Genomic DNA, 12,336 nt, shown 5'->3' with positions numbered 1-12,336 from the left:
ACCAGGTAGTCAGTTAAGTTTAATGTATTTAGTATAAACTCGCATAGTGGCAAAGACAAGAGTATAGTGTGAGGGTATAGGAACAGAGTTCCTTTATAATATAGTCGAGCTCTGCGGGTTAGTGTTAGGCGATAAGGTAGAGGTTAGTGTAAGGCGTTAGGCATGGAGAGGGAGGTTAGTGCTAGGCATTAAGAGGGAGGTTAGTGTCAGAAGTTAGGCATGAAGAGGGAGGTTAGTTTCAAGAGTTAAGCATGGAGAGGGAGGCTAGTGTTAGGCAGAGAAGTGGGAGGTTAGTGTTGGGCATAGAGAGGGGAGGTTAGTGTTAGGCTTTAAGAGGGGAGGTTAGTGTTAGGCAGGGAGAGGGAGGCTAGTGTTAGGCAGAGAAGTGGGAGGTTAGTGTTAGGCAGGGAGAGGGGAGGTTAGTGTTGGGCATAGAGAGGGAGGTTAGTGTTGGGCATAGAGAGGGGAGGTTAGTGTTGGGCTTTAAGAGGGGAGGTTAGTGTTAGACAGGGAGAGGGAAGTTAGAGCTAGGACGAGGAGAGGGGAGATTAGTGTTAGGCAAGGAGAGAGAGGTTAACTAGTTAGCAGCTAGGCATGGAAAGGAAAGTTAGTTTTAGGAATGTAGAGGGAGGTTAGTTTCAATAATTAGGCCTGGAGAGGGAGGCTAGTGTTAGGCAGAGGAGAGGATAGATTAGTGTTAGGCAGGGAGTGGGCGGTTAGTGTTAGGCTTGGAGAGGAAGGTTAGTGTTAAAGAGAATCTGTATTGTTAAAATCACACAAAAGTAAACATACCAGTGCGTTAGGGGACATCTCCTATTACCCTCTGTCACAATTTCGCCGCTCCTCGCCGCATTAAAAGTGGTTAAAAACAGTTTTAAAAAGTTTGTTTGTAAACAAACAAAATGGCCACCAAAACAGGAAGTAGGTTGATGTACAGTATGTCCACACATAGAAAAATACATCCATACACAAGCAGGCTGTATACAGCATTCCTTTTGAATCTCAAGAGATCATTTGTGTGTTTCTTTCCCCCATGCACTGAAGTTTCAGGCTCCTCTTTTCTTCCTGCAAATAGCTTTGCCCTTGTTTGTAATTCCTCAGTATGTGAAAGCCCAGCCAGCTCAGAGGACGATTTATCCAGCTTGTAAAAGATAAGAGAGAAGAGAGAAGCTGCTCTAATCTAAATAACACACAGGCAGTGTGCAGAGAGGGGCCTGGAAGGGTGAGTTCATAGCAGAACCACAACACTGAAGAACTTGGCAGCCCTCCAGACACAGGCCGACAAGTCTGACAGGGGAAAGATACATTGATTTATTACAGAGACAGTGATAGTACAAAGTGCTGCAGTAAGCCAGAACACATTAGAATAGCTTTTGGAACTTGTAGGATGATAAAAAACAGGATGCAATTTTTGTTACGGAGTCTCTTTAAGATGCGTACACACCTTTTGACTTTATGTTGCCCGTCAGGGATTGGGACCCGATACCCTAGGGCGACATAGCTTACTGGCCTGTACAGACACATGTCAGCTATGTAGCCTTAGTCAGGTGTGTGTATGGGCCTTTAGGCATGGAGAGGGGAGGTTAGCGTTAGGCAGAGAGAGGGAGGTTAGTATTAGGCAGGGAGAGGGAGGTTAGTGTTAGAAGTTAAAGGAACACCGAGGTGAAATTAAACTAATGAAATAAACAATTGTATCTATCCTCCTTCTTCTAAAAATGAATTTTTAAGATATTCCACAGTATTATTTTTATTTATATCTACTTTTTAAGTTTTTACTGTTTTATTGGTTTTGCTTAATGACTCAGTCATTAAAGTATTCCAAAGTTAAAATCTATGAACTATTGATCCTTTTTATCTCTTTCCTGCTCTCAGAAGCTATTTTCTGTCAGGAACGTGTATTATAGTTGTAATTTCTTATCAATGAGGGTCACACTGTAGACTGACCCAGTGCTGACTCAGACAGGAACTGCCACTTATATACCTGATGATTAACTCTTTCAGGCAGAGAAAGAAAAAAAGGAACACAACCTAGTTGTATGTGTGTACTTGGCATAATAAATACACAAGTCTATCTCATCATGTCACATGTCACCTCGGGTATCCTTTAAAGAGAATCCGTAACCAAGAATTGAACTTCATCCCAATCAGTAGCTGATACCCCCTTTCCCATGAGAAATCTATTCCTTTTCACAAATTGATCATCAGGGGGCTCTGTATGGCTGATGTTGTGGTGAAACTCCTCCCACAGGAAACTGTCAGGACCATGGTCCTGACAGTTTCCTGTCTGTGAACCTCGTTGCATTGTGGGAAATAGCTGTTTACAGCTGTTTCCAACTGCCAAAAAAGCAATCAGCAGCTACTTCCAGTGACATCACCTGCCAGCAGTAAAAATGTCACCACGTGATAAATGTCAGAATGTAAATCAGGGATAGGAAAGCTTTTATAATGGGAAAACACTAAATAAATCATTTAAACATAACTATTGTAAAAATTACGGTAAGCACTTTTTTATTACATTTTTTTCACTGGAGCTCCTCTTTAAGTGTGGAGAGAGAGTTTAGTGTTAAATGTTGGGCGTGGAAAGGAAGGTTAGTGTCAAGAGTTAGGCAAGTGTTATGCATTGAGAGAGGAGGTTGGTGTTAGGTGTGGAGAGAGGAGATTAGTGTTAGACATAGAAAGGGGAAGTTAGTTTTAGGCATAGAGCGGAGAGGTTAGTGTTTATATATATATATATATATATATATATATATATATATATATATATATATATATATATAGGTGAGGTTAGTGTTAGGCAAGCAGAGGGAGGTTAGTGTTAGGAGTGGAGAGGTAGGTTAGTGTTTAGGCGTGGAGGGGGAGGTTAGTGTTAGACATAGAGAGGGAAAGTTAGTGTTAGTCAAAAAGTACAGAAGCTAATGTTAGGCATAGAGAGGGGAGGTTTGGGTTAGGAATGGAGAGGGTGGTTTTCAACAATAATGAAAAAATGAATATAGGCCAATAATAAATGCACAAAAACATGTGGTATCAAGAGCATTTGCAATTGGCCAAAAATCAAAGCTCAGTGGTGTAAAAGGTGAATGTTTCCCATGTCCATTGCAGTGCCCTTGTGATCAGCAAAACGTTAGTGATCCAAGGATCGCATTGCGCTTCGGCTGGAAAAGGGCCTCAAGTCCTCTTTTCTAGTTTTCTACTACAAGACTTGTGGAAGACATTTTTTAACACTATCCGAGATTGTCTGGGAAACGATTTAGAACATTTGATTCTACTCTAATCCCGTTGTATTCCATACCTTACTGTTGTGTGTATTGGTGAATATCTGTAATTTTTTTTGTCTTCATCAGAGGAGGTGTGATGCTGGTGCACGATATCAGAAGCAACCTGACAGATGTCATTGATTTCCGGGAGACCGCGCCTTCTGGAATCCACAATGAGCTCCTGCAGTACTGGAGAAATAAGGTAATGATTATTTATGGTCCACTGTGAGGTGCAGACTAGACTGGCAGCGTGACAGCTTATGCCTGCCAGAATCCCTCAGGCCACGTTCACAGTGGGGATTTGTGGCATAATGGCTGGTTTGTAGTGCGGATTGTGACACTGCAATGCACCGCTTATGCAGCATTCACACAAGGACTTCCAAACTTCCTGAACAGGACAGGAATATTTATCCATCGGTAGTACCTGATGCCACAATCCATGCTGATCACTGCTGAGAACACTCAACTAGAAGCACCCAAACCGCACTATCATTGCATTCACTGATTCAGGGGATATGCATGCATGCAGCACTGTAGTGTTGTAGTTAGTACTCTCGCCTTGCAGCGCTGGGTCCCCGTTTTCAATCCCAGCCAGGGCACTCGGCACAGAGTTTGTATGTCCCCCCCCCCCCCCCCCCGTGTCTGCGTGTGTTTCCCCCGGGCACTCCGGTTTCCTTCCACACTACCAAAACATACAGATAAGGTAATTGGCTTCCCCCTAAAATTGGCCCTAGACTATGATACACACACTACGCAATACATACATAGACTATACATCTATGGTAGGGATTAGATTGTGAGCTCCTCTAGGGACAGTTAGGTGACATGACTATGTACTCTGTACAGCTTGCAGTCCAAGAAAAGAGAAGATGATGCGCATCTGCTGCATAAGAACCCTTTATTGTGGTGGGTGGACACAGTGGTTACAGCAGTGGTGATGTCTGACAGCTGTTTCGCAAAGATGAACTTTGCTTCTTTCCCCCCACTGCTGTAACCACTGTGTCCACCCACCACAATAAAGGGTTCTTATGCAGCAGATGCCCATCATCTTCTCTTTTCTTGGACTGCAATTTGAACGTTCGTGGAGCGCGCTGCAGGTAAGACTGTTTGTGGTTATATCCTCCCTGCTGCATTTAGTGCCGGTGCTTTTTCTCTCACCTTGTACTCTGTACAGCGCTGCGGAAGATGTCGGCGCTATATAAATACTAAATAATAATAATAATATATGTGTTGGGAGGATTCCTGCTGTTTTTAATGTAACTTTCGTGCATGTCTGTTGGTTTATGTTACTCTTTGGCATACGTTTATCTTATCATTTATGTATTTGATACTAATAAATGATTAGTCCGTTATAACTGGAGTAGTGTCCTTTGACAGAAGTGTGGTTGGACTCAGAATTAAAATACGCTATTCAACTTCCCCTTTCCCCTATTTTCCAGTGTTCGCAGTGAGGCTGTTGTGGTGCAGTGCAGCGGCATTCGGCATCCCAACACACTGCATGTACTGCGTTGCCACTAAAACGCACTCGTTAATAGTGATAGCAAAGCATACCATTCATTGCCTGTATGCTTCACTGTATGCGACACAATGCACAGATAACGAGCAGTGCAACTTTCCCATTCTGTTGCATTGCGTTCCTGCTTTGCAGAGAATGCAACACCCTACCGTGAGCCTAGCCTAAAGGTGGCCACACACCATACAATTTTTTTAAATATATGTTCAATTTAAGAATTGCAATCAATTTTTCTGACTGATTGTAACATTTCAAAAATACCACACACACCTGTTCAATTTTTCCCCAATTATGATTAAAATGATTGGAAACTCTGAGAAAATTGCTAGGGTGTGTATATTAATAAATTGACAATCTAACACACACCATACAATCTTTAGAAAGATTGAAGAAAAATATCTGGCATTCCCGGATCAATAAAAATCGATGAAAACTGGAAATGCGATCAGATTTTTCAGTCGAATGAAAAAAAAAAAGCTTTCAATTTTTTTGGGAGATCCGATCATTTTTATCGAATTACTGTAAAATCGGATCATTTTATTGTATCGTGTGTGGCCACCTTTAGGAGTTCTTGATTATTTTCACCAGACATTCTCACGTGTTATGAACACGTAGTCAGCCAGTCTATAAATATTACGACAGCAAAAATATTAATATCATATGAAAACTGGTGTAACTTTATGGCTCACTAGTTCAGACCAGGAACTCTTCTCAGTGGAGAGTCTGCTCAGTTGCCTTCCTATAGATCTCGAAAACCCTGTGGCTACTAAGATGTGTACCTAATGTTATCTTTTTATACTAAGATTCAGTCTGCTGATCAAGCAAATCTATGTCTACTTGAAAAGGACAAAAAAAAAAAAAAAGAATATGTCTGTCACTTCTGCCTTTTTTTTTTCAACCCAACTCAGTGTTAATTTTCCCTCCCTTCTGTCACAGCTTACTGCCCCTCCCACAACAAACATCACCTAGACAACAGGCTTACATCACTGTGTAAACTCTTCAAAGGGAGGTAGGGGGGTTTCAATTACCCTCTGGTCACAGTGTCCTTATCTTATCCAAAATAGGAAGCTTTCTGTTAGTGGCATGATGTGATAAGCTTGATACTGTCGCAAAAAAAAGCACTTTCCCTTAATCCTGCTGGCACTGCACAGGTCCAGTTTATATAAATTAATTGTATAGCAAATATTTTATCCAAAGTCTAAATAACAGTGTGCCCTCTGAAATATTTGATGACGTGCAAGGTTATAATATGTGTGACCTGTTCTTATCTTATATTCTACCAGCCTGGTCTTCTGGTTGGTGTTCCTGGAATGCTGAAAGGCATGGACAAGGCTCACAAGTTGTATGGCAAGTACGTACGTATGTGGCTCCTCTTGGCACTATCGTTTTTTGGCATAATACGTTTATTTCCTACTCCATGTTGGACATTGGCAGCTATAGTGGATTTAATAACATTCTTTGGTTTTGATTTTATAAACATCCCCCCAATTTTTTTTATGTGTATCTTGTTTTATTTTTCTCAGGTTCTTGTCTCCTTGGACCTTAAACTATTTGCTTTTTCCCCCTAAGTTTACCCTAGGCGATACATTTGTATCTTTTTTTTTTAACGTAACTTTTTAAGCCACCAGGAAGCAAGAAAATACACTGAATAATTTTGACAGTTCTTTTTCAGTTACTTTTGGTATTTTTTCAATTGCAAAGTGCTGAAACGTTATTCTAAACAGATGATTACAAATTATCCCCAGGAGGAGAAAAGGTGAATTGCCTATGGGCCCTTGGTGTGAAAATATCACCTGTCCTAGGATAAAACTTCAAAGAAAAGGGAAACTGAATAAGAGTGCTTGACTTCAGAATATTTTGCAGGTTTTCCAATATTTTCCTCTATTCTTCCACCTAATCATTACTTTATTTGCACTAAAGTATGTATGTAAAGTATGTAAATGTACTTTTTGATTTAAAAGCCAATATGCAGTTAACTTTTTCTCCTGAGTGATATTTTCACACGCTGTCAGTAAAAGACCTGCACACGGTACAGACACTGAGATGGCTAGGATTGGAAATGACAAATATGGGTATGCTAGATACAACAGATAAGGGAGATGCTCATAGCTAGAGGACATCAAAGTACAATATTTCCAGTAAGAAAGATGTAAGTGGGCAGAGGTTATGTTGGCTGAAAAATACCTGATTAAACCAGAGAGTAATATGGGCTGACAGTTTAGTGGGGTTTTTTTTTTTTTGAGAGACTATTTAAATATAGGGGCAGATGTTATAGTATGGGGAAGAGAACTCAAGAGGAAGGGACTTGTTATTTCCCCAATACCCCCCTATGGACTGTATATCCCAGTCCCCCATGCTGTCCCTTACATCCTCCACACACCTATGGACTATATACCCCAACCCCCTATATCCTTCCCTTATTCCCACAACCCCCCCTCCCCATGTTAATGTTTTGTTTTGCTTTGGCAATGCTAAATGTATTTGGTCCTGCCAATAAAGCTTTTTTGGATTTGGATTTGGACTTGTCTTGGGAGATGTGTACTTAACAGAGAGCTGTGACATCCATTTCCTCTAGCTGCTCAGAACTAGCTCTGCACTCAGTTAATAACTCTTCTGGATTTATTTCTACAGACTGCCATGGTCTGATCTTATTTCTAAGGTGGCAGAAGTTGCAAGTGGTGGATTCAATACAACTCATGACTTGGGTAAGGATTTTTTCTAATATGTGTTGAAAATGCAGACCTGTTTTAGGCTATGTTCACATTATAAATCGACATCGCTATTTCAAGCGCTGAGCGATTTATTGCAATTTTTTATTCGCTTTTCCTTGCGCTTTCTAAGCGTTTTTTTAAGCGCTTTTGCAGAGCAATTTTTTAACTCTTTCGCCCAAAAATTAATAAATACAATGTATTTATCCATAGAAGCACTCGGGAAATCACTATAAAGAGCACCTTTTCAAGCGCTTTGCGATTTCCCTATACCTTCCATTGAGCCAAAGTGCTCAAAAAATCGTACAGGCAGCGCTTTTCAAAGCAGATCGGAATAGAACCGCTCAGATGTGAACACTCTCATAGGGCAATTTCTAAAATCGCCAGCGCTTAAAAAAATACGCAAACGCTCATTGGGGTTGATTCACAAAAGCGTGATAACTGCTATCACAGCAGTTATCACGGGATCTGCACACGCAAAGCATTACTCTGTGATTGCATGAAACGCCCGTGATTGCGCGCAAACATTTGGTTATCACATGGAGTAATGCTTTGCGAGCGCAAAGCGCCACACGGCACATCGCATGATAACTGCTGTGATAGCAGTTATCACGCTTTTGTGAATCAACCCCATAGTGTGAACCAGCTCTAAATCCACCAGATTGCCCAGTTCAGTGTGCAAACCAGTATTTCCAATCCGCCCACCTCCCACTGCATGTTTATGTTTTTCTCCTGCGTAGCCTAAATTAGCATAACAGTAGTGACTTGATAAGCAAACATTTTTTACTTATATAATGTATTTTCTCAATACCTCTGGAGCCCAATATTTACCTTGAAACTCACCTTGTAACATTGAAACCTTGAAACTCACAATAAAGTGGTTTGAAACTCAGCATTTCTTCTCTGCTCTACAAGATTCCTTACAGCCTTAAACCTACTAGCACAAAAATATTGTAGCAGAACAGCATTCAAACGGTTAAACACAGCACTATGTCCTGCCATGGAAAGCCCCTTCAGCATATGATCTGCATCCAGAGATATCATTATCTTTTGATTACATTCCTCTGTTACATTCTTAGCTGAGCTCAGCAGGAGCTGTCTCTGCTTCTAGCATGCACACTGTTGAGAAGAGCTCGCTAGAAGATGTTAATATGTAATAAAAGCAATTATGAATAAAATGCCATGGCAGCTTTCAGAGCAGGTAAACTATACTTTGGGAACTTGCAATTTGTAAACAGACAATATTACTTGTGCACAAAAGCAAATATGGTAACTGAATGGGTAATAAAAAGTGGGAAAACACATTTTTATTGAATGTTCTGTCAGAGTTTTATCCACTTTCCAGTTAAGATTGTGTAATGTCTTTGTGGAGAGAGTTGCTGTTGTGTCTTGCCTAGGGCATCAAAAGGCCAGAAACGGCCCTGCTTTGCTTACAGCATACCAGCTTTAGAAATGGCTATACTTGTATTTTTAAAATCATGTGCATTTATCGTCTTATCCTATAATAAGTACAACTTGTGTTCCCTCACCTGAACTTTAAGCCCAGTTGCACAAACGGAATAGTTTGAATTAATTCTTAGCTGCATAGAAAAAACATGAAGTGTTTTTAGAAGTCTTTATTTGTGATTGGATATTGGCGACATTCATTGCCCAGGTGGAACTGGTTGATCTAGTTTGGTTTATTCCACAATGTTTATGACTTCAGTACTTCTAGACTCATAAATGAGGTTATTCTAAGTTGAAGCAGATTATTGAGATTTTAAGACTGATGCCTTCTCTTTGCAGTAATTGGAAATATGCTCATATCATTCTGAATCCCTGGAGAATGCTACTAAAAAAAGGCACTTAAAGGCATACATTTAGAATAGCCACCTGTTGAATTTGGGCACTGTTGAAATTGGAATTGGCAGCATTGCAGACAGTAAGAATATCGCTAACTTTCTATTGGCGATATTCTACTATTTGCTTCCCTATCTCTTACCACTATCCTCCTCCTAAAGTGGTCTGAAAGTCAGCATTTTTACTTTGCTCTAAAAGATTCCTTACAGCTTTAAAGCTACTATCCCAGAAAAAGATTGTAACAGAACATCATTGAAACTGAGAGATCAAGACTGGAGATAACAGTACATTCCAATGTTGCTACATTTGTGTGTAAACAACTAAAAACTCTCTGAGAAGCAATCTGTGCTTTAACCATACACACAGTTCAGAACAGCTCACTAGATTTTAATATATAATAAAAAGCAGCTGGAATAAAATGCAATGGCAGCTTTCAGGGCACGATAAACTACACTTTGAAAACTTTTTACACTTTGAAAGCTTGTAATTTGTAGACAGATAATATTACTTGTGCACAAAAGCAAATATGATAACTGTATGTGTAATAAAAAGTAGGAAACACATTTTTATTGAATGTTATGTCAGAGTTTCAGACCACTTTAAAGGAGTCATCAAGCAAAGCTAAAAGAAAAAGCTTTACTCACCTGGGGCTTTCTCTATCCCCTTGCAGCCGACTGTCCCACACCGACCGCTCCTCTTTCTGCCGCCATCCCAGGCTCCCCGCACGGTGCAGAGGACAACCTCGAGGTCGTCCGTACTGCGTCTGCGTGAAGTGCCACTGTCAATCATGGCCACGTTGCCCGCGGCGTACTGCGCAGGCGCAGAACTACTGCACCTGCGCAGTTGGCCGTGGGCAACGTGGCCATGATTGGCAGCGGCCCTTTACGCAGGCGCAGTAAGGACGACCTCGAGGTCGTCCTCTGCACCGTGCGGGGAGCGGTCGGCGTGGGACAGTCGGCTGCAAAGGGCTAGAGAAAGCTCCAGGTGAGTAAAGCTCTTTTTTTTTTTTTGCCTGATGACTCCTTTAAAGAGGGATTGTCAGCCACAAAATCAAATTCCATTTACCCACTGCTCTGTGTTCATTATGCAGTCTAGAACCTCACCCTGCATTGCAAGCACTCCAATCTAATCAGAAATGTTTCTGCTGTAATAAATCTTATCTGTTAGCCTGGCTCTATTTGGTACATTGCTGACGAGAAAGGAAGCTTGTCATCTCCTATCCCTGTTCCTCACTGATTGGCTGAGGGCAGTTCAGTGAGCTGCTGATAAATGATCTGTGCTGTGGTCATATGTGTTTACAAAGCAAACTAGCTAGAGCAGCTAGGAGAGAAAAAAAAAAGAGTAAGGGAGGAAATGACATCAGGATTGGCTTCAGTCAGAGGGAACCAAAATGGCAAATGCCAGGAACAGAATTCTCTTTATTTACTATTACTATATAAATTTCACTGACATCAAAATGTGGACAGTACAATACATCTGTTTTGTAAATAAAACAAGTAGTTATCTTTTTCTGGCATAGTATTGTTGACCCTGCAAATCCCTATCTATAGGCCTAACACTAACCCCCCTCCCATAGGATTCCTGTATCTATATATGCCTTAGGGTGCCCATACATCAGAAGATGCATGGGCAGATCGACCAAGAGACAGATCTCTCTCTAATTGAATCTGATAGAAGAGAGATCTGTTGCCTGCTCATAAACTACAGATCGTTCCCCAATTGACTTTAGCATGAGATTTTTTGGGAATTGGCCTTGTGACACCGTATCTGCCTCCACGCCACTACCTTGTTCACATGACCAGAAGCAGCTGAGTTAAAGCAGACCTGATCTCAGAACTTCCTTTCTGCTCTAAAAGATAAGCAACAGCATAATAACCTAAAACATTTATTTGTTACAGCTGATACAAATCCTGCAATAAATATGCAGTGTCTACTTCCTGCTTTCACGGAAGCAGACATAGGGTTGTTATCCTGTGTTTACAAATCGGCTGCTATGCTGAGGCAGCCAGCGGATACAGCTGAAAGATGTGAATTAGACTTGTGATTAGTCACAGATGAGGGGAGATTAGACAAGCTAAACTCTAAATACATACAGGGTGCATTTCTCTGTGTTTTCCTTCTGCCATGTGCAAGGTAAACTTTAATAGAATTAATAGTAAGTTTTGTGGGAGGGGCTACTTAAATTCTCCAGAAGAATGGGGCAGAGACTGAACATTCAAATATTGCAGCATGTGAAAGTCTGTGCTACAGGAAGTACTGTCAAAGGGACTTCCTGTATTCGACATCAGCTAATTCCATAGCTCCCAACTTTCCCTTTTTCACAGAGGTCTTTGGGAACCAAATCCCTCTGTCCCTCTTACTTCTTCCTTTGTCCCTCTTTTAGGACTAATCTACAGATCTATGGAGATACACTAGTTACAGAGCTAAGGGCTGTTCATGAACGCTGTGTCAAATTTGTCAAAAATACAACTTTTTGAAGGTGAAAACTTGACCTGCTCTAACAGTCTTGTTTATGTCAGCCAAGGCCATCAGCGAATTGAACGAAGACGGCCTCTCAAACACTTTTCAGGAGATATTCTTCCCACACGGACTTCCACTGACAGCAGGGACCTTTCTCAGAAGGCTGGACTTGGCAGCCATCTTGCAGGATGTAGCAGCAAGAGGAGTTGATGCATTCTACAACAGCAACATAACGCGGGAAATGGTATCCGAGGTAAGGGGACAAAAAAGGCCATACCATTTTCTTATAAACAGGTTAATCTGATCAGGATATTCAGCATGTTAAATGGTTTCTCTCAGATCTCCTCACAGATATTCTGTTGATTTTGACTTCTCAGGTGAATGCACAGGGCGGGGTCATGACAGAAGACGATTTCAGCAACTACAGTGTTAATGTGGAGCAACCTGTGCAAACAGTCTATCAAGGTAACCATCTTATCCCAGCATCGCAATAAAATTCTAACTATGACATAGAGTCTAATGTGTAAACAAAATAATGAGAGCACCAAATTAAAACAGATTT

The 12,336-nt window shown here is 41.0% G+C and overlaps 1 protein-coding gene across 1 annotated transcript in view; it reads left to right on the top strand.

Annotated features, from left to right (window-relative positions):
* The window catches only part of GGT7 (gamma-glutamyltransferase 7), a 73,486-nt gene that overhangs the window by 22,243 nt on the left and 38,907 nt on the right, over positions 1-12,336 (top strand). Inside the window, exons 4-8 of the mRNA XM_068262465.1 lie at positions 3,342-3,456; positions 6,051-6,118; positions 7,399-7,472; positions 11,834-12,027; positions 12,152-12,239. Coding sequence (XP_068118566.1) covers positions 3,342-3,456; positions 6,051-6,118; positions 7,399-7,472; positions 11,834-12,027; positions 12,152-12,239 — 539 coding nt within the window. The remainder of the gene's footprint in view (positions 1-3,341; positions 3,457-6,050; positions 6,119-7,398; positions 7,473-11,833; positions 12,028-12,151; positions 12,240-12,336) is intronic.

This window comes from Hyperolius riggenbachi, chromosome 12, assembly GCF_040937935.1.
Source record: "Hyperolius riggenbachi isolate aHypRig1 chromosome 12, aHypRig1.pri, whole genome shotgun sequence".
Lineage (NCBI taxonomy): Eukaryota > Metazoa > Chordata > Amphibia > Anura > Hyperoliidae > Hyperolius > Hyperolius riggenbachi.
Note: the sequence above shows the minus strand (reverse complement) of the source record. Positions and strands in the feature narration are given on the sequence as shown.